Here is a 25,396-nt window from a genome sequence, read left to right as displayed (position 1 = left end):
GGTCTGATGCTGAGTAAAATTGGAATGCTTCCCAACTGGCGAAGAGGGGCTTTTGTTCCTGCTGTGGTTCATCATTCACCTTTCACTGCTGCAGCTACACTATCAAAGCGTGTTGTGGTCAGCAGTGTGTCATCCAGCTGGGGAACAGGCCTTGGCCATGAGGGATTTTAGAGGCTCCATAAAACTGTGTGATACTTTTCTCACATTTCTGACACCTTTTATTCAAAAATTGTGTTTCTTAGAGAAGCACATCACTCAGAAGCTGCTTTCAGACAAGCACTGGACTTCGCAGATCCCCTGTATTTTCTCCGGAGGAGGTGCATGTTTGAACGCAAATGTTCGAGTGAGAAGCTCCGCAGTTTCTAAAGACCTTATCCACCTTGCCTCCTAGTCTAAAGTCGGTAGAAATCCAGGAGTAGTTGATAAAAAGAAAAAAGAAAACAAATATCTCCCGATGAAAAAGCGGTGACACAGTAGTAGAAGACACCAACGAAGATGTCAAGAGAGTTTGTGGTGATAAGAGCTGACGATGGTGTCGGTGTGCTGTAAACAAAATCACATGATCTACACAGCAGACTTAATAGTCTCCTTCTGCCTCTGTCTTCCGCCCCCGGCCGTTCCACCTCTCGTCTGAAAAATGCGGAGGATTTGTTGCTGTTGTGAACGCGTCTATGCAGAGAATCTCCCGCAGCGTTGTGTGAACAGCAGACTCTGGGCAAACTCTGTAGTCAAATTTCCCAGATTTTACCTGCAGGTCATGTCTGAAAACAGCTATATACTCGTCAGTAGCACTGTGTTAGCATGTAGCTCTGTGTTTTTCTGTGCAGACTTTACTGCTACAAGTGGCTGTGTAAATGGTAACTTGCTTATCCTGTTCTCACCAAAACATTCCAGCCATTTCTCAGTGGACACAGTAATGTAAGATTTGGACAATTTTGTCTTATCTCTACAGACTACATGACATTCAAAGTAATCACTGTGCGGTTCACACTACATGACTTCCTGTCTTGTGATTGGGAGTTTTGCAGTTGTTGTGAGATCAAAGTGGAAGATCTGGCAAAAATAATTTAGTGTGACCTAAGCATTAGTGATGGAATGTTCTTGGAAAATGGGGTAAAGGATTCAATGTGCTCAGTAGTATTGTTAAACCAGAATTAAATTAAATGTTTGCCAACTCTCGTTTTACCCATTCAATGATAAATCAAGTAATCAATTCAGGCAGAACTCAAACTTATTATTATGTAGTTTTGAGTGATGCTGTTTGAAATAAACAGAGGATGAATGATACAAAATTTGCATTAAATTATCATATCACATTGTACAGCAGCTCGAGTAAATATCAATTTGTTAACACTTTTCACAGCTGGTTTTTGTTGACATTTTCAGGAGTGTTCATTCAAGTCAGTGTTTTTTTAGGCCACAATTTGTAGTGTTGTGTTGTTCTTCCGTCATCTTCAGCAAAGGCTTGTCACTCCATATTGTACCATATTCCTGCTGCCTCGAAAACAAACATGAGACGAGGATTATTTTCCTTCATCCATCAGCGATACTGTTTATTCTTTGAGGGTTGGGGGACTGAAGCCAGTCCCAGCTGACATAAAGCGGGATGTGGGGCACACCCTAGACAGGTCTATTACCGGGCTGACATATAGAGACAAACAACTGTTCACACTCACACCTGCAGGTAAGTACGGTGGCTGAGACGTCTCTCACACAAAGCGCATTAACAGAAAACATGACTGCGAAAGCCACAACACAACTACGAAAGCCACACAATGGAAACGAAACTACACAACTACAACGGAATTTAGTGACAACGGATGGTGACAATGACACAAGCAGAGTTGCTCACTTTGGCCGTCGTTTGTGAAAACCCGGTCAAGCCAATCGCTACTTCCAATTTGATGCTTGTGTGTGTTTGAGGTGTTACGGTACTTGTTTGGTGCATCTAAAAAGAAATAAAGCCCCTGTACTGTAACACCTCAAATAGACGAGCATCACATTTTAAGAGTGGACAGGCTTGACCGGGTTTCCACAAAGAACTGCTCATTGAACCCAGAACCTTCTTGCTGTGAGGGGACAGTGCTAACCACTGCACCTCATTAAATCTGACACATCCTGTCTGCTACTGTAACTAGTATTCAGATTAATATAACAAACTAGCTCATTAAAAACACATGCTGTACTGTTTTTTTATCTGGTATTTTTTCTATCCCCATAGTGTTTAATATTATGGGTCTCAAAATCCCTATCAGCTCATGTTTTGCTGGTTGCACAAAATGAATAAGATTTAAGTTGTTTTATTTTGTCCTTTCTGACTATAGCTTGAAAATCCTTTGGTTTTACAGCTAATGCGACTCAATTGGTGGCTCAAAATATACCGAGGAAGCAGCACACCAGGCATTAGCTCAGGGATAGCATCCAATTAATATGTAAAGATTTGTGCCAGAAAGAAGATCCACACTTGTCTGTTCCTTTTAGAGGGACTTGGCCCTGGCACCGATGTTAAATCATTTAGCCGTGGGAAGAGAGTGGGAGAGGGAAGGGCTTTTCATCTGAGGGGCAGATGTGGTATTTTAACATTCAATATGCCACAGGTTATGGATCAGCAATCTAAGGCACATTCCTCTCCACACCCACTACCCTTCACTTTCCTGATAGATCCTCCCTCGCAACCATTGTATGTGTCCTCATGCCCACTTTCATTTTTGGTGTTTGTCCACAGGGGCTGGGCAACATTAGGAGCTGTATGAAAGGTTAATGTTTCTCAGAGAGGATTTGAAAGGGCAATTGTGAGGCTGAACCAAACACCCATGCTAGACCCCCCTGAGAGACAAATGGTTAAAATTGATGTCTTCACATTTGTTCCACCACTTTTTAAAGTAAGATGAGCTAGCGGACACTAACGAACACTAACGTCCGCAGTCGGCCTTTAGGCAGGTGGAAGATGGAAAAGATGCTGTGAGATAAAGAGTGAGTGAACTTCAACAGGCTTCCGGTACCTCGGGGCCAGATGCAGCATTTAAGGCTTAGTGGAACACAGATGATGCAGATGAAAATAAACTGCAGCTTCTCCAAAAGAAAAACTACGGAGGATCATGTTCGCAACTTGCACCATGCAGTTGTAATACAACCCACATCCTACCATTGTTAACAACTGACAGAAAAAGACCAGTGTCCTACAAATCTGACTATGTGGTCTATTACTACAGTAATTTAATGAGAAATTAATGTAGTGTACGTGCTTGCACAAAGCAGTTGCTATTTTACAGCTGATAAAATGCTGAAGACGAACCTACCCTCCTGACCTGAGGTCCTTCATGAATGCAGACTGAGTGCTTGTTCCTCTGTGAACTGAAGGGAAGACAGCTAACAGGGCGACTCAATTTATTAATGCCATTCGGGAAGCTGTCGCTCAGAGGAATGAGGCAGAGCAGGGCCGGGTGTGAAATACCATAAACATCTTCATGGCACTGAGCGGTTTGCTGAGCAGGATGGCAGGAGGTGATGGGATGCACCCGAGTGCAATGAAGAGTGTACAACGCGAGCAGAGGAGGGAAGCGCGACTATTGCCATGCAGACCACTAGACCACTAGACCACTGCTCCTCTCCGCTCTCCGGTGTGTATATTTAGGGCTTTTTATAGATGTGGCTTATGGCATGTAGATCACCTACTGAGATCAAGCCTGACGGAGCAGACAGGACGTCAGTGAGCTGTACTGCAGATGAGCCAGAGAAAGTAGATCTGGAATGAAGTGGATAACAAACAGTCCTGGAATATGTTGCTCTGGTTAAATTGGTAAATAATAGTTATGACTAAAGGATAGGTTTACACTTTCTCACTTTCCCATGTGAAACAAGGGACAAGTTCAAATTTAAAACTACTATGTTGAGCTGATTTTAAAATTATGTCAATTGGGTTTTAGGTGACGAAGTCAGCAACTCGCGCAGAAAATAAATTTTCCCAGTTTTCCCAGTTGGGAACAAATCTTTCAGATTGTGACACTGCGTTACTGCACTATAAGATCAGTTCACAGAACCAAACCACCTCTAGATATAGTCTGTCCAATCGAAACACCTTCTGATCACAATACGTTGCGTGTGCATTTCCATGCCAACATGGTTTTGTCGCGAAGATATCCAGATACAGACAGCATGTTAAAGACAGCTCAGGTTTAAAGTTCAGCCAAACTTTATTTGACGCTCCAAACAATTTGAGTCAGCTCCAGTTCCAAACTTTAAAGTGTGACGTTATTTTGTTCCACAAAGTTAGAATCGGGAGCGCACTCTCTTGTTTTGGATAACTCAGAATAAAAAAGCCTCATATTAGCTTAACAAGCTGAACTTCACCGTGCACTTTTACACAAAAAGCAGACTGACTTTCTTAGACTGGGAAGGTATCACTGAATGTGAAAGGAGGAATAATTACAGAAAAACAAGAGTTGAAAATGTAAATGTCTGCTCTTACTCTCTATGTGAAGTAAAATAGACTTGAGTAGCAGTTCATTCACCTGTTCCTCCACTTCTATCATGTTGTCATGTTAATTAAACATGGTCAGCAATCAAACATTGTATTCTATGTACTATATTATTTAATATGTCTGCCAATTTTCTGATCTAGATACTGATATTAGCAGACATATAAGGACGTGAATTTACTGTATTCTCTGTGTATTTGTGTGTGGGTGGGTTGCTTTGCATTTGCACATCTCTAATTGGAGAGAAAGTGCTATAAATAGTGTTTTTCTTGGAACCATAACACATTGAGTGGGAAGTCAAATTTGTTTCAGACATGTTCCTCTCTCTGTTACTCTGTGTACGTTTGTGCGCGCAGGCATTTGCATTGTATCTCCCGTCACTTCATCTGACACTTTTAATCAGGCGATGATCGGCAATCCAGGATGCTCCCTGTTTGCTGTACATTAATAATGTGACATAACGCCATCACTCTGCCACTGTTGAGTGCAGAACAATCTACTGAGCCTTCATTCATCTCCCCACTGTCACCAGCGCAGCAGCCTCAGCTATGAGCAATACTTTCATATGGTTCCAGTGTCCCCTGAGACTCGTTGGCAGCTTATTGTTCATTTTCATGTCTGGGGAACTTTTTTATATGCGCCTGGAAATGAAGATAAATTGTTTCTCTGAGAGCAGGGGACAAATTCACATTTTCTTCTTTTCCTGATTCATTTGAATAAATTCCCATTCTCTGTTTCTGTGCTCATGAGCAACTGGACTGTATGTTTTCTGTTTACTTCAGTTGGTGCAGTGCAAGGTAGAGATTCTATATATCACTAAGGCTGAGCCCAGCCACCCAGTGGGGAAAACTAATTTTGGCCTCTTGTATTCGCAATCTCGTTCTTTTGGACACTACCAAGAGCTTGTGATTGTAGGTGAAGATTGGAACGTGGATCGACCAGTAAATCGAAGGCTTTGCCTTGTGGCTCAGCCCCGTCTACACCACAAAATCCACATTACTGCCGATGCTGCGCGGACCTTCCTGTCCATCTAGCGCTCTATCTTCAACTCCTGCACTTGGGGCAGCAACTCAATATCTCCAATATCTCTTGTCTATTTTATGCTAAAATGGTTTAGTAATAGAAATGTTACACCCACTTTTGGAAGGGCTGGGAGCTAGGAGGTTTGATTTCATTTCATAAGAGAGTCTGCCAGTAAGCCAATAAATTTCCCATAATTCCTTTTTTGTATAGGACTTTCTTTTTTTTTTTTATCTTCTCATTTTCCAGAGACAGCCCACCAGGCCTGTGAATCATCCTTAAACTGTTTCATCAGCTCACTGGCATCTTAAACATAATTTTCATCTCTGTCACAAATCCTGTTAACACGATGAAGCTGATTCAGGGGCAAACCTTTTTTGAAAGATTGATGATGAAAAACAAGACTCATATTCTTGTGTGTAGATAATCTAAATGAAATAGACGAAATCTATTCCAAATTCACTTTTTTTTTTCAAAAATACCAAACATCCAGGGATCTTCTCTGCGCTAAAGTCTTTGAATATCGGACAAATCTAGAAAGTGCCTCTTCTCCACCTGAGAAAATCTCAATCGATAAAGACCACCAGGGAAGAGTTAAGGTTAGTAACAGGTCCCTATGTGGAGAAGGGACAATCTGAGAAGTGCACATAATTATTTTAATGTTGATGGTCCAAAATTCAAAAGGGACTATTAGTATAGAAGTTGGACACATTCAGTGTTGAGAGATGGTCAGACTTTGGGTCATTTTCTTAAAAAATGTGATTCCTCTTTGAAGATGCTTTATTTATGAATTTGATATAATACTCGTACAAGCTGTCACTGCCCATGACTGTAGGTAGCAACGAGAAAGCTTGAAAAGTACTTCCTTTGTTGTATATTGTCTTAATTTTAATTTTGCTTAAATTCTATTATTTCCACTCTCACGCTCTACAAGACTGTTAGCGTGAATGCATAATGTGGCAGGCTCCTGAAAAATCAATAAAAGCACAAATTGTATTTTTTTTTTTCCCCAGAAAGAAAAATACAAATAAGACAACTTACAAATAAAAAATAGACATCTCCATAACACACAGTATATCACTGGTGGCATTTCTTCCTATTTTCTCATTTAGCTCTTTTGAGAGAACTCCTGTGCTTCAAAAGACATTTGGCAGGCACTCCACACTCCCCCCACGTCTTCTGCAATCCCTCAGATTATCAAAGTATCCGGTCTCCATGGAAAACAGAGAGAAGGGATCTGTGGCTGAGGCAGTTGCCCTGGCAACAAGCTCAGTATAGTCAGCTGCCCAGAGCAGAGGTAAAACACAACCGACTAAAACACATAACTGGGAGTTGGCAGAGAATTGTCAGGACGGAGTGCCCACCTGTCTCGGGCGCAGTGAGCCGACCGGGCTCAGGATTGTGAGGAAAATGCTGTAGTTTAAGAGCAGAGATCTTTGTACCTCAGCAGCTTGGATAAACTGACTATCTCTGAAGTGTTTCTGAATTGAAAGAGTTGAGAAGTTTCCAATTAATCTCTGCTCTTTAACTTTCTCCCCCTTTTACCTCCCTCCGTTTTCTGACCTGCGACTACACCAGGAACAATATGTACTGTAGTGCTGTAAAGTATTTTAAAAGTATTTCTTTCTACTGGTAATATACATTCGAAGTTTTGACATCTGCAGGCAGACATACTTACTTTAGAATTAGGTTGTCTTGTGTTGTGCATGTCCACTTTTGCATTTTGTCAATGTGTGCTTCCGAGCCACTGCCATTCAATCAGTACTGTGTGGCGTTTTCTTTTTGCGCTGAGGTGCTGAGCGCTTCAGTTTTTGTCTCATCACTGTCTTTTTTAAGAAGGGCTGTCAGGCTGAAGTCTGTGACACGTGTTTCATTGTATGAAGCACTTCAATGTTGACATTTCCATCAACTATGTTCTTGTCAGCTCTGGTAGAATATCGTAAAAACTATACCCGACAATCTCCAAGTTGTCCTTCGCATCCTCAGGTTTATCTGTAGTCCCATCTGTCATTCTGATGCGCCGGAGTAAAACTAACTAATGTTCTGTGGCCTTGCTTCCTATGAACTGCCCAAGTCCGACCTTCATGCACTTTGCAGATCAATAACTCTGCCAGGTAGAAACGCATTTATTAATTCAGTCTTGTTTTGAGCAGCATCTGAAATCTTGAAGGCTAAATAATGAATATGAAATTCATGGGGTCTGACAGTACCTGTAGTTTTTACCTGAGCTGACTCATGTGGTTCTGGTGTTTGGGCTTGACTGAAAGCAAGTTTTGCTGCTGACATAGACCTGTCTAGTTTTCTTGGGGGAGACCACAGTCCAATTAGTGATTTGTTGACAGGTTGGGAATGTGAAACACGGAAAGACCTGCAAAATAAAGGTCCAAACTGAAAATGTCAGCCATATCAAATGCAACAGCACTGCACTTAATGGACAAATATCCATCTAATCAGTGTCACTGTCTCCTGGGTAGTAGTAAGTCATGGCAAACTGGCTTTTTGACAGGAAATGCTAACTACTTTCGTTATTAAATGTGATGCAGCATCATCAATTATATTATGTCACATTTTAACCTATTTTAAAGAGGCAACAGACATTTTTTGTGCCCCTGGCAGTTCCAGTACTTTTATTGTTTGGTCAATGTTGTAGAGAAGCTGCATTAACAAGACGCTGGTAGGAATGTTGGTACTTTTCCTCAGAGACGGTTCCTGAAGAAGTTGTCAACGCTATTTTGGAGATCACGGAGGAGAAGAAAGAAGTATGTACTTCAAAGTTTTCACACAGTTGCTCTTAACGTGTGAACCGGCAAAAGCCAATGCAACGGTGCATTGCATTGTAATAACATAGTGTCAATTGGCTTTAGTGTCTGGAAGGTATTTAAAGGACCTAAACTAAGGACCTAAGAGTGACAGATAGTATTAGAGGTTTCAATTTTACCTTCAAATACAGCCCATAATAGTAGGTATCAGAGGTGGACAGTGGTGACAGTAATTTGAGAGACACTTTGGACTGACGGACAGAAATAATGGTGGAAAGCAGTGATACGGGCTAACAGAGGGGTTCTGCTCTAACACAGGCCTTTTCTGATGAGGTTTTGTTTGCTATTTGAATATTAATTTAGACTCAGTGAGGTGTGGATGAATTGAATGGGCTGTAGAAGGAAGGACAGGCTCTGACTTATATACCCCGTGGAGCAGAGTGAAATGCTCTTTCAAGAAATGAGTTTAAATAAAGTACAGTAATGACAAAAGAATAGCTTTAATAATAATGATTTATACACAGGTAACATGTTACAGGATGTTACAGGAGGTGCTCTCGGTAGAGATAAGTCTTAAGACATTGTAAAAGATAGAGAAGGACGCCCCTGCTCTGCTCTGATAGCATTTGGTAGCTCACTCTACCATTGGGGAACCACAAATGAGACCAGTCTGGACGGAGATTGCTTTGTGTGCAGGGATGACAGTGCCAGATGACGTTCCATTTCAAAGATGATCAAGAGAAATGTGAGGCACCTGAGATAAATTTCAGTTGTCATTGCAAAGTTTAAATATCAACACGCTATGTCTTTGTTTGTATACAGTCTGCTTTTCATTATGGATTATTGAGTGTACATATGAAAAATATTTTTTATTCTTTTATATATTAAACATGATGATGATACAAATATATATGAAAAAAATGATGATTCAGTCATTTAAAATAATGTAATTATCTAAACTCCCTGACAGCTGCAGATAAAGTGAAGCTAATTAATGAGTAGTTAGGTCCAGTGCATCTGACGTCAGCGTGTTGTCAACTCAGCTTTTGTATTCACAAACTCTTTTGAACAAGGTGTGCAGAAAAAAAGTAGTCTTTCCATTTGAATAGAGAAAATTAATGAACAGGTTCCCTTTGCAATTTTGTGGTGTGATATCATCGGGGTATTACTCCCAGCAATATGAACTTCTTCGTCTTTCAAACATCATAGAGTTGAAGACTAAAAGCAATCCTGCAAGCTGCTTCTGCTACTTTTTCCCCTTCTACTACTTAATGTTGTCTCAACTTCCTGCGAATGTTTTCAAATGATCTGAACCATGGTTTGATTGGTCAGTGTAAATTTTGGTCCATTGCTCCGGACCTGTCACACCTGATATTTTGGTTCAGACTAAACTGAAAAGGCCAAAGGTCCGTACCAAAGAAGGCCGGCATGAAATCCCCATAAGTTGCTGCTTTCAGTTTATATGCATAAACAGATCAAAATCCCTTTTAATTTGAAAAGAGAACAAGCTTTTATTGTTACATTTTTGGTAATAGTGTGTAAATGACAAAATCTGACATTATCAACATTAGTATAGTACTAAGCAGTCCGAGCCCATCTGCACGCTGATCACACCAGTCTTTCTTTGTCAGCTGGATGTTTCTAGATGCAAAATGCATCCACTGAAGTTGGCAGAAGAAAAAGGGTGCACTCCAGAGATGTGAGTTTAATCGCTGCCAGACTCACATCTGTATGGAGCCAGCCGGTCAAACCAAAGTAGAGTCAAACAAAAGGATACATTTTCTTTCCCCTCATTTATATCGGTGTTGCTAGACTCATCACCAGCCCACTGGCCGACCGGCCCACCAGGAAAACTCCCACTCCTCCAGATGGTCTGTCTGCTTCTGATTGCCAATATCCATAGAAGTGTTATTCAGAATAACTTAATCACTAAGGCTGTAGGATCAAAAGCCAGACATTTTTCTTCATCATTCTCGATGGCAACATATTAAAATGAAAAAATATTACAAAAGAACAGTGTTGTATTTTCAGAAGATTTTAAAAATAACCTCTAAAAACCTGCCTGAAGAAGAAGGAATGAAACAAACAAAATAAAGCTGGTGTTTACTGCCCTTATTCTCAGCTCTCATGGGTGTCCCTGTTCTCTGGGATTTACTTCCTCAAAGCAAGGCAAACATAATAAAACATGGCTTTTGTTCAAGTTGTTGTTAAAAGTACCTTCATCCTGCAGTCTTGGTTTAAGATATTGCTTGAGTTTATCAAACCCATAAAACTGAATTGGCTGAAGTGTTTCCTCTCAGAGTTTTCAAATAACGTAAACGTGCACAACATATCATATCCACTGTTTATCCACTCACTTTAACTTGCGTCCCACTTCCTCTTTCTCTTTCTCTTTCCCCCTTTGTCCTTTTGTGTGCATCCTGTATTCTTCAGTCCTGCTTTGTCTTTGAGTCCGGGCTTCGTTTTTCGCTGTAACCATAAAACACAGTCATTAGAGCGTGATCAGGCTGAGAGGAGCACAGTGGGGACATTCAGATAGGAGCTCTGTCAGCAGAAGGGATTGTTAATTGTAACCATTAGGCTGCCGTTGTGCCATGCTGACAGAGCTTTAATGGAGGGTGGCCTGTGGTTTTAAACATGGCTCTTGCTGCGTGGACAGCAGCAGGACTGTAGTGACTTTAGCCCGGACCCAACAGCTTCTGTTTTGTAGCTGACACCGGATCATCCATCCCTGTGGTTTTGTCCCCACTGGTCTTTGGGGATGGAGGCGTGAAGCTAAAACAAATTGTTGTCTTTGGTACCTCTTAAAACCATGCCATTAGTCGGACGAACAATTCCAGTTTCCTGTTCTCATGTCTGTGTTCAGCTGGCATTGATTTTTGGCTGTGGAAGTGGAATTTATTCTGCTTTCTCCATCAGCGCTCTGTTTGCTGTATGTGCAGTTTAAGGGGGTTAATTAAAAGACTCAAACACAATTAAACTGCTATTAGCCACTAGGTCTATTGCTTTGAAGAGTATGTATTATGATGGGTGTCACATTGGCTCATAGTCAGAATTGAGATTGAGGTGTGAGCAGCTTGAAATTATCATCATAATTTTGTGGCATGGCTTTCAGACTTCAGCTTTGTGTTTCAACCCAAAGTTTGTCATCTTTCTGAGTCATATTTGTTGATTCATAACCCGCAGACATGCATTACTCACAATTTGTCATTTTGGTGACAATATATTTGTCACCATCTGTTTTATGGTACAATTTGAAGACACTTCTATTACGTAACTCAGATACAGGCAGACTTGGTCTGCGAGCAGTCAGTGAATCAGTAAAGACTTAAACAGGACTCACACGCATGCAGTGGAGGCTTCAAAGGAAACGCTGCTCATTCACTTTGAATGGGGTGACCTCATGCATTGCCGAACTGCATTGTCTTTGCGTTGCATTGTTAGCGCTGCGTGCCGTAGTGTAGGCACCAGTCTTTTAACAAATATTCAAGCTTAGGTTAATCAAATAACGTTAATGAGAAAGAGTTGGCAGAGGCAGCTGGTTAACCTGTTGTGTGTTGATCTTGTTGTGGATATTGTGGCTATAATGGCATTGTAATTATAGCTAGCATTGCATGTTAGCACCAACGTTGACTATGTTGTTTGTCCCGAGCATTAAAATGTGTTTGTTGTGAATGATCACAACAGCACCAAGCATTGGGCACACCCACTGTCAAGCGTTATCACAACACACACGTGTGAGTCCAGCATTAAAGCAACATTATGTAACTTTTACTGAGCAACAGCGCCCTCTGCAGCAACACATGGTGATTCATTCTCTGGGGCTCTTTGTCTGAGGGATTTAGTGGTTTTCATGTAGAGAAAATACAAACTCTCTCAATCTCTGACTGCATAGTCCCACTTACTGAAATGAACCTCAACTGAATAGTTTATATACCTCAATATCCTCGTTTTCTAGAAGAGCTGCTGCTTTAACGAAGACACCAAACTGTTTAGGATTCTTGATATTTTTAAGGTTTCCTCACCGAATATCCGAGATAAACACTGTTTAATGACTTAAAAATATTTTTAGTTGATCTACAGTTTGACATTATCCTTGAACTTACTGGGCCCGATTCTGGCAATTTAAGCTGCGACTGTCAGTCAGTTACACAATTCTCACAGGAGATGGTACCTACTCACTGGAGTTATAGTGCGAGAACAGGCTTTCAGGGTGAGGAATGGGAATGAAAGCAGCAACATTCTCCCTATTAAAGTTGATATTTTAAGGCAAAAAAGTTGCAAAGTGTTGCTTTAACATGAGCTTCTTATTTGGTAGATATGATGGCGAGTGATTTAAATATTCTGTCCAGCTCCCCAACTCTGATCTCCCTACCCATCACATGGGAGATTATTTTTTTTGTCATTTTTTGGCTATGGGACAGAAAACTGCTTTTCAAGCACTAGCTGTGAATCAGACTTATCGTCAGGCTCCTCTGTCTCGACTCTCTTTGTACATTTTCAAGGCTGTGTGGATCCGTTTGATGATCAACATAACTTGGCAGCACTTGTGAAATGTATTAGCTTCGGTTCTCTTTTTCAGTTCTTAATTCAGCTCTATAGACTGTTTAGTTGAGTTGAGATGCCATGTTGAGTTCTCAGACATGAAGAGGATTTTGAGGTCTTAGTTTTCTGTTCTTAGGCCTTGTCGATCATCCACTTGCCCAAGCGAGGGTATGAAGAGCAGGGATCAGGAAAACAAAATCAAACCCACAATTGTTTATGGTCAAGGAGCCGGGGTTACCAAAGATACAAAACATTTCAGGCTATTCTATGTAATGGTGCAACTGAAAGAAACCTGGCATCAATTACATATTGAAACAAGCAGGTATCGATTTAATTTCTTTAAAAATTTGGGTTTAAGGAGTTTTTAGGGCCTTTCTAGTGTATTCCTGTCAGTTGCATTTAATTTGTTGTGCGCACCATGGCCACATGTGTGTCACAAGCTGGTGTGTGCCCTCTTCCTGTGTGAATCCCAAGGAAAGGTACCCTTGGTTTATTTATAGAGGTTGGCTGATTTCTCGAGCTCTGCGGAGGTCACACTGACAGGGACTTGGTGAGGATAATAGATGAAGCGAAGCCTGATTTACACAAGTCTGTTTCTGCTCATTGATAATGAATGTAAATGTGTGGGATGAATGATTTTCACCACTCATTACTTCTTTTCTGTTCTGTGGAGTTTTTTTTCTTTAAGGAACAGTTATTTGTTTTAACATGTCCTTTTTGTCCTTTTTTTCCTCAAGCCAATTCTTGCAAATTCTCATAAAACATAGAACTCATAGAACTTCTACACTTTTTTCTATTGTTGGACACAATATTTGTTCTGTCACTGCCTTCCATTGCCTTTAATTGTGGAAGAGGCTGATATAACAATTGAATGATTGTGCATATCAATTATGCCCTGGTTGTTTTTGTTTTGGTCAGAGCTGCATTACACCACTGAAACCTACCAAAATGCCACTCCCATAGAATTAAGGCCTATTCAGTTGACAGGTCAGAAACAGAGATGTTCTGATATGGACACAGCATTGGAAATACCTCTGATACTTCAAAATATATTAGGTTAGGCATTGGCGAGTACACAAATCTATTAACCGATCAGATACCACGTCTTTAGATTATTTTAGTGTCACCTAGATAAATCTGCAATTTTCTTTCCCTGGAAATAACTTCTTCTAAAACAGCAATTGTGTTGTATTGCAAGTGGTTAGTTGTTTTTAGAGCTGTGAAAAAGAAGTGATTTCTGGTAGTGTAGCGTTAGCCAGAGCTAGCTAAATCAGTAATTTGGCAATATTTCACACTGGAAAGTAAAACAGTGAAGTGTACCGTATGGAAGACTTCAGTATTAAGGGGTGGCACTAGTGCTGCCAATTATACTACTAGCTATAGGCCTTACAACAGTAATAGCAATAACTACTTCTATACAGGATTAGTAGCATACAGCTGTTAAAATACATTATATGAGTTTTTTTTTAGTTTTTTTTAATGCACTGGTTTGAGATCAGCACTTGGTATCAGTTTATACGCAAAGTCCAGGTATGGTAATAGGTGGCGGTCAGGGAAAATGGAATGGGAACATCTTTTGTCAGAAATGATTTGCCCATAATTTCAGCCCTGATTAATGCCTCCAGGTTTACTAGTGCAAAGAAAGTGCAGCGGTGTGCAGAGACTTATTATTTGGCATATTGAAGGTGCTCGGAACACGAGAGGCCTGCAGGAGAAAGTAATAGATAGTCCATGTCTCTCTCCATCACACTGCCACTGTCCACATCCCCTGCTCATAATTGTATCTCATTAGAATAGAGATGTGAATATCCCTAACATTAGACTCTCAGATTAAAATCTCAATTAGATGTGGGAATCTGTCTGCCCGTTTAAAATTAATCACCATTTATATTCATGCATTTCCATATCCTGCTTGACATGCAATGGTTCACTGAATTTTGAAGCTTTAATAGCCAGGACTAATTGACTGCAAACCAATCCAATGCTCTCGTTAATGTCCTTGTGTGCTTTCTGTTGAATCAGTTTACAGAGGATTATCTCACAGCTACTGTGAGTTACTGTTTAATTTGTTAGTGAGTGTTTACTTTAGGAACATTAAAGTTTCTGCAGTTTAAAGGCTAAATATAAGTTTGGTTGAGCTCTACTTATGTTTACATGCACTCACATAAACTGGTAATTGTTGTTACTCTACAGTAACATGATTTCATAAGCATCGTGCAAATGAGAATTTAAGTTTTTTAAATCCAGTGAAGGATAGCTGAACTAGGATACAAATTGCTTTCTAAAGTGTGTATTGAAAGGGTGGCTGTGGCTGAGGGGTAGAGCGGTCGTCCTCCAACCAGAAGGTTGAATACCGAATGGCCCCTCATAGAAAAAGTGGTGCTAGTCTAGAAAACCGCTTTTTATAGACAGACCATTTACCATATTAGAGAAAGAAGTTTTCAGGTCAAGGGAAGTCTTAACAATGTGGTGAAAGCTCGTTACTCTCAGTTGTGCTTTATTTTACCCAGGATAACAGAATCTTAGATTTGACTATAATCTCTAAAAAGGCCAGATTTTTGCAGATGTTTGATAATTAAAGTATTCGGCAAATTCGAAATTTGACCGGATAATAGCAAAAGATAAGAAAGGGAAAGGGATTCAAATTTCAAGGCTATCCATCATCCTAAAAAACTAAAATATCAAACTCATGGTGATGCTAAAGGAGTCAGTTGCTCACCAAGTCAGTAGGCTTCATTCTCAGAGAAACACAAACGTCTGTATAACATTTCATGGCAATTGATGGTTCAATGTGAACCAAAGTGGTGAACCGACAGAGGTTAGACCCTCATTGCTGTAAGTTGAGCCTCAGAGTCATAGCGTGGCTGAAATGTGGTCAGGAGTAGGGTACAAATCTGATTACTAGTTTTTCATTTCCAACCTTAACCTGATTTCTTGTGCAAGCATTAAATTGTATTTGAATACACATTAATGTTGTCGGTCTTACTTGCTCAGCCCCATACATTGTGGAACGTAGTATCAAGGTTTCAGTATCAATTAGCCTGATCTATTGTTTTTTATCTTCTTGCAAGTTCAGTAGCAGGTGATGAAGATGGGAAAGGAAGTGGAGGGAGTTTATAATCCACAGTTGGGAGACTAGCTGCTATTATTGCCTCTCACCTCTTGCCAGCTAACCAGATCAATTGTGGAGGACCTCTGGAGACCACAACAGCTGCTGACAGAGTCACTATACATGTAGCTCATCAAGTGTTTCTGCTTATTGATTGCACGGGTGCATGGAGAGTTTGCAACCAACCCATTGTCCTGCCTTCCGCTTATCTGGCTCCATTTCCAGTCCTCAGATATCCTCTGCCTCCTCCCACAGTCGTCTTCGCACACTTCCACCAGGGCATGCAAGCAAGAATGGGGTGAGGAGGCCCGGGCTTGCTGAGACCGATGCAGAAAATAGCCATATTGAAAAACACTGCCTTCTGGGGAAGTGTGTGGCAGTAAGGGACAGTCTGAATTGGACACCTCTGCTGAGGTGTGAAGTTGAATTTTTGTCTGTCTCCAAAGATAGGAAGGGGAAGAAGCTGTTATGGTGGGTGTGAGAAGGATGGACTGTGTGGCTGTAATAGTGCAATGGGAGTAAATAGACCAGGGGAGGTAGAGAGAACTCAGGGGACTGTCACCAATTTTCACCATGAGTCGGCCAGCTTTTGTATTAATTTTCCTTTTTGTCTGCCTTGGGACTAGGGTGAGACATCATCCACCTATAAATAGATGTGTGTGTCCGTATTTTCTTGTGTATATGGATCTGTACATAACCCATTGTGATGAAGTGGCTTACATCGACTGCGGCGGGCCTGGGTCTTTCCTCATCTTGCTGTAGGGTCCATGCTTGCTGTAGGCTGTCACTGCAAATATGCGACTGAATGATTGTTGTGTCTGCCTTTCATTATTCACCACTGCTCCTCAGCCATATCTCATGTCTCTTCCCTGAGGGGGAGGGGAGATGTGCTGTCACTGATGCTTTCTGCTGGCAGGACAACAGCTTTTTTCTGACTGAGGATCAGTAGTTTCTTTAAATGATGGAATGTTAAGAGGAGAAATCCTCCCTTTGAATGTCTTTTAGGTACTATCAGCCTGTGATCGTTCCTTTGTAAAGCGTTGTAATTCAATTTGTAGGTGTGTGCGCACTCCCTCAAGCTGCCTTTTCATCTTCTACTCCATGCGTTCTTTAGCAAAACTATTTTCATATGCTTGCAAGAAACCAGCTCCCCCAAAATTGTAAGTGCACTTGTATTCTGACCTGTAGGGTGATTCTGACTTGTATGGAAAATGCTTTGAAACTTTTCTAAAGACAACTACTGAAGCATTGAAGTCTGACCTGAAGAGAGGCTATGCAATCTGAGTTACACCCGAGCCCAATACGTATGATGTAACTAATCCAAGTTAGGACACACATGTGACCATATCCGTTTTTTTAAATAAGGTGCTATCACAAAGTATTTACCAAATACATCTATGGAAATTGCATTAATCCTATTATATTCACATGAAGTGTAAACACTGTGTCTAATTCAAATGAAAATCATCCCATTTGGGTCAATAAATGAATATTTCCTGTCAGTGACTGATGCTTTCCACATTGTATTTGTCTGTGGTTCAGTTTTCTTGGTAGCATTGCAATTTTCCTTTGCACTGTGAGGAGTTACAGGAATTTCCTTTTTTGGTAGAGATGTTGCTCAGGTTACCGATGAATCTGTGACCCTTGATCTCGACATAGATGGCTCTGCTCTGCTGACTTTGCTTAAAATGACAACAAAGATGTAGAAGGAAGGAGGAGCATTACAGTTTTCCTCAGTCTGCCTACTTACTTAAGTGAGCAATATTCTGAATTTACTAGAATACCCTCCAACGTCTCCTGGAGAACTCCACAGGACCTGCTGCTTCCAGCTGAGATTTATGTGCTGGTGGAAAGGGTAATGAATACAGAGGGAGTACGGTGAGTTTCTAGTTGAAAGAACTGATCATCAGCCTTTCCCTACTCACAGTTTTTGCAGTTCTAGGAAATGCTGATTTATTTGAAATGCAATCAATCTTGAGCTTGTTGCCATTAAAGACATTTGTTAGATATTTATTTAAATATTTATATTGTGCAATTGTTTGCTGCATGTATGGTTGGTGAACAAACAGTTTAGTCTCTTTTTTTTCAAATATGAGGAGAACCTCTAAAATCGTATGCGTACGGTTAATATAGAAAACCTAAGGAATGAAAATGGTAAAAAAGGATGAAGGATACAGAGTACATTACCAGTAGCACACCCAACCCTTAGTTTACACAATGCAAAAAAAGAGTTAAAATGTCCCCTCTGAGTCTGAGTCGATCTCCAATCAGATCCTTTGATATTTGCTGTGGTTTTACTTCTCGACTTTGAAACTGTTTTCCTCTTGTGAATGAGATTCTCCAACGTCGCCTGTCTCAACGCACCAACAATGAACCGAGAGATGAAACATGAAAAGAACGATGTCCTATCTTTCAAGACATTTCAGACCTCGCGTTTTTTGAAAGGCTGTAAGAATATGTACAGTGTCAGCATCGCTCTCTTCTGCTGTAGTTATGACCCAGTTGCTCTGTGCCTATGTTTATACTTTCGAGTTAGTTAAGCGAGTAAATCAAGCTCCAGTGGTGTTGTTATCTATATTTACTTTCCTCTTATTGGTATTTCTATTGGATGAAGGATGCTCACAGAGCAGCTGCTAGAGTGGTAAAAGACACTATAAAGCCCCATGAGATTCCTCCCCTATATCTGTCTGATTTTGCATCCCTCATCTATCCCTGCACACTCACAGACACACACACACACATTCACACTGCACGCTATATTTGTCCTGATTGTGCTAATCAATCCTGATGTACACCATCTTCTATTTACATCAACACCTAATGAACTTGGCACTTACGTAATTGCTATATTGATAGTAAAATCCTATAAGGTATTGGTCACGATAAGAGAGCAGAACATTGTCTGCCGGTTTTGTTTTTGGCTTTTGGCTTTGAATTGCTTGTCTTTTCTCAGTAAAGTATATAAGTCTGGTTTCACTTTGTTGGATCCGTCAAAGGCATCTTTGGTTTCGAACATCTCCTGAAAAGACATATGAAGATTATGAACCTTGATTGTTACAGTTGCAGTTATACTTTTCCCAAGAGGTAGCTCTGAGAGCAATAATATTGGAGAGATGTGATGCTTTTATTGATTAGTAGGTAATTACCGCTTGTGTCTATCTTCCTATCTAAAGGAGGTAAAAGGTCATTTGCAGAGTAGCTCCTTGGGGACAGAAGAGATGCATTGTCTAGGTCAAGGGCACCGAAGTAGAAACTGATGGTTTAACCTGTGTCATCTGAGCCATTAAATGACAGAGTCACAGCTGGCTACATTCACACCGTTTTCTTTGTGCAGCTCTGTAAAAATAAATTTATGTCAATTAAGTTTTTTAATCTGAGGAAAAGGCTGTAGGGGTATACAGTGGGGTTCAAAATCTGAAACCTTGAATTCGAATTTATGGCTAATTAGCAAATGAAGTGCCTGAAAATATTTAAGTTATTTCGTTGACTTGTTAAATCAGATGTTCCGGTAAAGCAGATTTGTTCTTTGAGGAAGGCCACATTCTCACAAATGACCTGATGTGCGGGCCCTCGCAATGTGCATGTCGTAACCAGTGTAGACCACAACGTGAAAATGACATGTAAATCGAATGAACGTTATCATACAAGGCTGACTTCCTGTTACAAGTAGGTGACGTTATGACTATGACTAAATACAGACAAAAAGATCTGTTCAGGTTGGGACTCGGATACAAGAAAGTGAAAAACAATTCCTGGATCTACCGGATCCACTCCAAAAATGTAATGGGCTCTTCCTTCGGATCATGCCCCTCTTCTTTCATGGAAATTGGTTCAATGATTTTTGCGTAATCCTGCTAACTCACAAACAGACAAAGGTAGATGAAGGTTAAGAAGTAAAGATAACTCATTGTAGGGTAGAGCAAGGCCACTAACTGACTGATTTGTACAAATTTCTGTTGTCTCACAGTTTTCATTGTCATATAACCCAAAGAAAGCTGAGGGGATGTCTCAGCTAGTGCTCAATGTCATGGTTTAGGCTTGTCATCCTAACCAAGCTCTATGCTGTTGGATTTTTCTAGTTATATGCTTTCCTTCCTTGAGAACATGTAACCTATTGCAGTATTGAGTCTTCAGTTCTCTGCAGTGCAGGACCTCAGGTTTGGGAATATCCTCTTCAAAATAATCACAATGAGATTTGCAAAAGTATTTAAAATGTTTTTCATCAACCACTTATTCTCCAACAATCTGAATGTACCATTTTTAACAGACAAAAGTTCAGTGCTGCAAGGTCCTTAATTATTAAGAGTGAGGTTGCATAACGTAGAAAGAAAGGCTTGGACTAAAGGTGACCTATTTTGTAGAACTGGTGTGAAGGTTAGGAAGAGGTGAGGGTCTGTGGAATATGTCAGTTTAGTGGTGTTGGGACCAACTGCTGGTTCCTTGGTCGGGAAGATGAATCGGTCTTTAGAGAGAATAAGTGCGGCTGTGATGATTATAAGTTTTGAGTCTGCTCTGACGCAGCAGGAAGGAAACACATGACCTGTTTTTAGACCTTTCAGTCTCATCTACCTATGTGTCGTTACTTCATTTGCAACTTAATGTCACACTACACCTTTGAATGTAAATTGTATTGTATTTGACTTTTTTTATAGTAAGCTCTTTTTACCTTGCTTTTATTTAACTATTGCGCTGCTGAGCGGACTGGTTTATTATTGTCCTACACCTTTCATTGTACTCTTGACCCTGTGACGAATGCATATGACAAATTAAACTTGAAACTTGAAACCCCTGCAGGAGAGCACGGTTCATTCCCAGCAGCTCCCAGACACAGACGCAGGTTAAGTTGATGCATGTTGACCCTGTGATAAGCTGTAGGGAAATTGATGGCACCCAATCAGAGAGCAGATGAGGAGGTACAGACCAGTAAATGGCACTGGGAGCAAATAGAACATCTTGCTCGTCAAATAATTAATACACTCAAGACAGGATTGAGTATTGATTACGACAGGAGAGTTCATCTTTCTGCTATTTCGTTATTCATTTCCCTGGTGGGAGGAAATATGGAAACTGGTCAGTGAAACAGTCAATGTAAAGAAATTATTCAACACATAAATAACTGGCGGCCCCAGATGAAGGAAATAGCCACCTCTGGTGTTTAGAGTGCCACCTTAAGTACACCTTTCCTCAGAGGTGAATTATAATAAATTGATTTGTTTTTTTGCAACACAGTTTTTTCCAATTAATAATTCTATGCCATGTGCCTGCGCATGAAATCTATACTTTTTCTTATATTAAAGTCCTCGGGGGGGAAAAGGATGCAGCATCTCCTTTGAAGCAATTCCTGTTAACAATAGAGTGAGTGATAAGGAATAACCTGATATTCACAAGTGGACTCACAGAGTTCTTTGAAATACATCAAAGACCAACTGTCTGATTTTAGAAGAAAGTGGAACTGAAATGAAGAATATAATGGCAGATTAAGAATTAGGAAAGTACCTGTGGGGAGAAGCAATTTAATAAATGTTTCAGTTTAGAGTCTGGTTAGAAGGTGGGAAATTGTTTTTAACTCCACTTGACACTGTGGAATACGTTTACAGCTCCTGCCATGAATCACAGGACAGTGGAGATCCCATATTATGGGATTATGCTAAAATATGTCTGGCTTCACTTTGATGGAGCTGTCATGTCATCCATCTTTACACAGTTTATGATTTTTTCTAATTATTAGTTTCATCTATTCTCACTGTTATTACAGTGTCTAGATCTCTACCTGGTGGCTGGCTGCAGCATAGGTCATAAACCCCACCTCCTCCAAGTTAGTGGATGGACCGAACTAAAAAGTCAAAGTACACGTTAAAAGAAAAAGAGTTTTCTCAAAGGTGGTCTTTTTCATGTGTGAAAGTATTTTTACTTTGCTGTATTGGTACTTAAATTTGAATAAAGGACCTCAATACTTTTTAAATGCGCAAGATGGCAGCATTCGTACTCGGGATATTTTGGCTTAATTTCTGGATAGTGGGAGGAAGTGGAGACGTTTTATATGAGTCTGTGGCACAGATATGTCCCTAACACAGGCGTCAAGTGGGGAAGGTATTAAACATCAAACAGGTTTATTGAAAGTCATATAAACTCCCAGTATTCATAGGAAAATTGCCTAATGCATCAGTCAATATACCATAAACAATAAGTCACAAGTACGAACAAAAAAAACCACACAACTGTTTAAAAAGCATGTAATCAACAATGTGGCTTAAATATTGCTACTTACCTCAAGCCTGTACATTTTTTGCAAGTTTATTTAATGTGTATCAAGTCTAGACTAAATTAATTTTTATCACAGGGGAATGCTGTGAACCGAATCTCTGACAGCATGCACCAGACTGATGCATAAAACAGTCACACACAATGTTGTCCCTGGGATGGCCTGCTCGGCTTCTCACGCTGCAGCGATGTCAAAGTAGCTCCAATTACCTCAGGCTACAACAACACAGTTTGAGTCGGTAGAAAAATGCCCAGTGTCATTTCCTGTGCCCGAAAGCAAAAATCTACATATATAATAGAGCGAGGTCTCATGCTGTCCTGGAGTGCTGCGCAACATTCATGTTTTCATTTCCACCAGCGATAATATGGGGAGATTTCACAGTGAGCTCCACCTCTGTGGCTGATGGTGTGTTTTAACAAGGCAAATGTAACTTTCATAAATGCACACATGCACTGTGTGAGCATACGCATATTTCTCACATGCTCTTTTCTTTCTCTTATCGGTGACAGTATCCCTCAGGGATGTGTGTGCACATGTGTGTGTGTGTGTGTGTGAGTGCGTGTGTGTGTGTGTAATTCACTATGGTATAGTGAACTACCTTTGTCTCGATTTCCTTGCTCATTATTGGAGCAGGTTCAAAGAGATGGGTACTCATTTGCATAGGTAGCCCCGGGGCTGGAACCCCTGTGTGTAGCAGCCAGGTGATTCATGCCAACCTCCTACCATCTTATTTTGAAGAGGATTAGATTAAAACTAATCAGTCAGCCCAGATCACACTGACCCACAGGAAAATGAGTCTGGTGACTGCCGTCGGACCATCCAACATGTTTATTGCTCCTGCAAATAGCCTTTTTGTCGTGCAGCCATCATGGCAACAATTAAGGGACTGGAGATATATGAAATCTGAGACTGTTCACACAGCGAGGAGCAGGCCAGTGTGAGCATTAAAATTACAATTAAATTATATTGTGTTGTATAAAGTGTGTGATCTATCTGTTATCATGTCCAACAAAGGAAAGCAGAACAAAAAAAGTACATTTCATACAACTCTATTAGTGAATAAACAAAATGATCGGGAGTTGTTTGATTTTAATAGGCTTTGGCACTGTTTTTATTTAAAACTATACAGTAAAGCTATTTTGGTCAAATATCCAGCATTGTGTCCCATTAATCTATCACTTTGCAGCCAATCATTCATGAAAGTGGCCCATGCAGCTCACCCAGGCCTCCTGCAGCTGTACTCTGATGGCCCCACTGGAGAGCTCACTTCCCTGCAATCCCTTGAGAACTATATGAAAGCATGAAGCAAAATTATGCAAGGCTAATGTCCTCTTTAGAGAAAATATGGTATAATATTTATAAACTCTTCACTTTTTACACACACCACTGGAGAGTGCCGATGTAGACACATAGATGTGCATGGCAATGCAGCTTTAATGGACTCACATGGGTAATCATATTAATATGTCGGAGACATAGTGTTATGTCAGCAAAGTGGAGACATTTTAAGGCTACATATCTCTGATATTTTCTGCTCGTCTGAAGCAGTCTGCCCATCTAAGAGCATCGCTGTGTATCCAAGTTATCCTTATTTTCATTTCAAGCTTTAGCTGCAGTTTGAAGCAAGAGCAACATTTTGTGGTGTCTGTATGTTTTAAAGCTGTAACCAGAAACTTCTGTGGGCTTCCAATAACTGAATGAAAAATAAATCATTGCAGGTTATTGGTTTGAATCCCAGTTTGGCTGGGGTCTTTCTGTGTGGAGATGGCATATTCTCCCTGTAAGCACGGGTTTCCTCCAGGTACTATAGGACATGCAGATTGAGTAGGTTAACTGTAGACTCTAAATTGTCCATAGGTGTGTATGTGAGAAACCGGTAGTTTGTCTCTGTGTGTTGGCCGTGTCCAGGTGAGCCCCTCCTTTCACCCAATGTCAGCTGAGATTAACACGGCAAAGAAAAAGTGGCATAATGGTTGGATAGATGTAGCGCTCTTCAAGGTTTTGTGTGAACTATACTCTGAAGCACCCACAGAACAACAGTTGCATGATTCACTATGTGATCATGTATATTTAACTTTCCTTTGTCTCTTCCTTTGTCTTTTCTGTCACAGGACAGGAAGCTGTGTGCCTTCCCAGTTATTGAGATCTGTGGGTCAGACGTCCTCAACTACATGGTTCCACTCTCCCGCCAGACAGACTTCTTTGTTCCCGAGATGAAGGAGGAGGTCAAAACAGATGTGAAAGAAGAGGACTCCGACGAGGACAGAGGAACGGACATAACAGGTAATGTTTTGTTCAATCCAACACAACACTTTTGTTACTGTTGAGCCCATAAAGATGACAAAAATAGCATAATCTGCCATAAAGCTCTGGTGAAGAACGAAGATGATAAAAGAAATATAAATTTTTCACTGAACACTGAAGCTTAAAAAAACAGATTTACGATATGGCAGTTGGTTATTGTGTTATTTTGTTTAGTCATCTTATTGTGATAGAGACAGTTTTCTGCTTTGCTGGAACTTCAGCTTGTGTCAGAGGAAATATGTGGCAGGTTGTATTTTGTCAGCCGCCGCACTGACTCCCCTCCTGCCCCTGATCACTGAGGACATACGATATACGAGACTCTGTAATTGTTCTGTCACTGCAAGTATGTGTCTTCAAGCGCAATGCCCTCTTGCTGCAATTACTCTTTGCTGCACCTGTAGGTTGGGGCCCCTGGCAATATTGACTTTGTCATTGTACAAATCACCAGCGAAAGTAAATGGCTCTGGGTTGATGGGACAGAGTGGGTGCAGGTGGGTTGATTTACATCAGATGCTGTCTTCCTCGCGCTTAGATCACATGGCATCTCTTGTAAACCCAGCTTGGATGTGGAGGACGTATCAGGAGGAGGATCTGACTTGAGCTGTACATGTTAACAGCTTTTGGCATGTTTAGATTGCAGTCACCATCCAAGCAGAGTGGTGCCACCTATGACAGGTAGAGGCCGTTCTCCAGAGAGACGCAGCACGATTGTCTGATGTAGAGCCTCTGGCATTCTGCTGAACTGAGAGTCAAGGCTATTTGCAACTTTAAATTAGATTGTCAGCATCAGCCGACCGAGACAAAGTTTAGATTATTGCTCGCCTTTCTAACGAATGAGAAAGTAAGTAACAAAGAAGTTGAGTGCTGGAAAACATTGAGTAATTCAGATAAAATTAAGCTGATCGTACATGATTTATAA

General features: G+C 40.6%; 1 protein-coding gene across 1 annotated transcript in view; it reads left to right on the top strand.

The window, feature by feature from the left end:
- The window catches only part of tex264a (testis expressed 264, ER-phagy receptor a), a 67,933-nt gene that overhangs the window by 33,439 nt on the left and 9,098 nt on the right, over window positions 1-25,396 (top strand). Inside the window, exon 3 of the mRNA XM_035151868.2 lies at window positions 24,285-24,456. Coding sequence (XP_035007759.1) covers window positions 24,285-24,456 — 172 coding nt within the window. The remainder of the gene's footprint in view (window positions 1-24,284; window positions 24,457-25,396) is intronic.

The sequence above is a fragment of the Hippoglossus stenolepis genome, chromosome 3 (assembly GCF_022539355.2).
Source record: "Hippoglossus stenolepis isolate QCI-W04-F060 chromosome 3, HSTE1.2, whole genome shotgun sequence".
NCBI lineage: Eukaryota > Metazoa > Chordata > Actinopteri > Pleuronectiformes > Pleuronectidae > Hippoglossus > Hippoglossus stenolepis.
The sequence above is the reverse complement of the archived record's forward strand: the minus strand, read 5'-3'. Positions and strand labels throughout refer to the sequence as shown.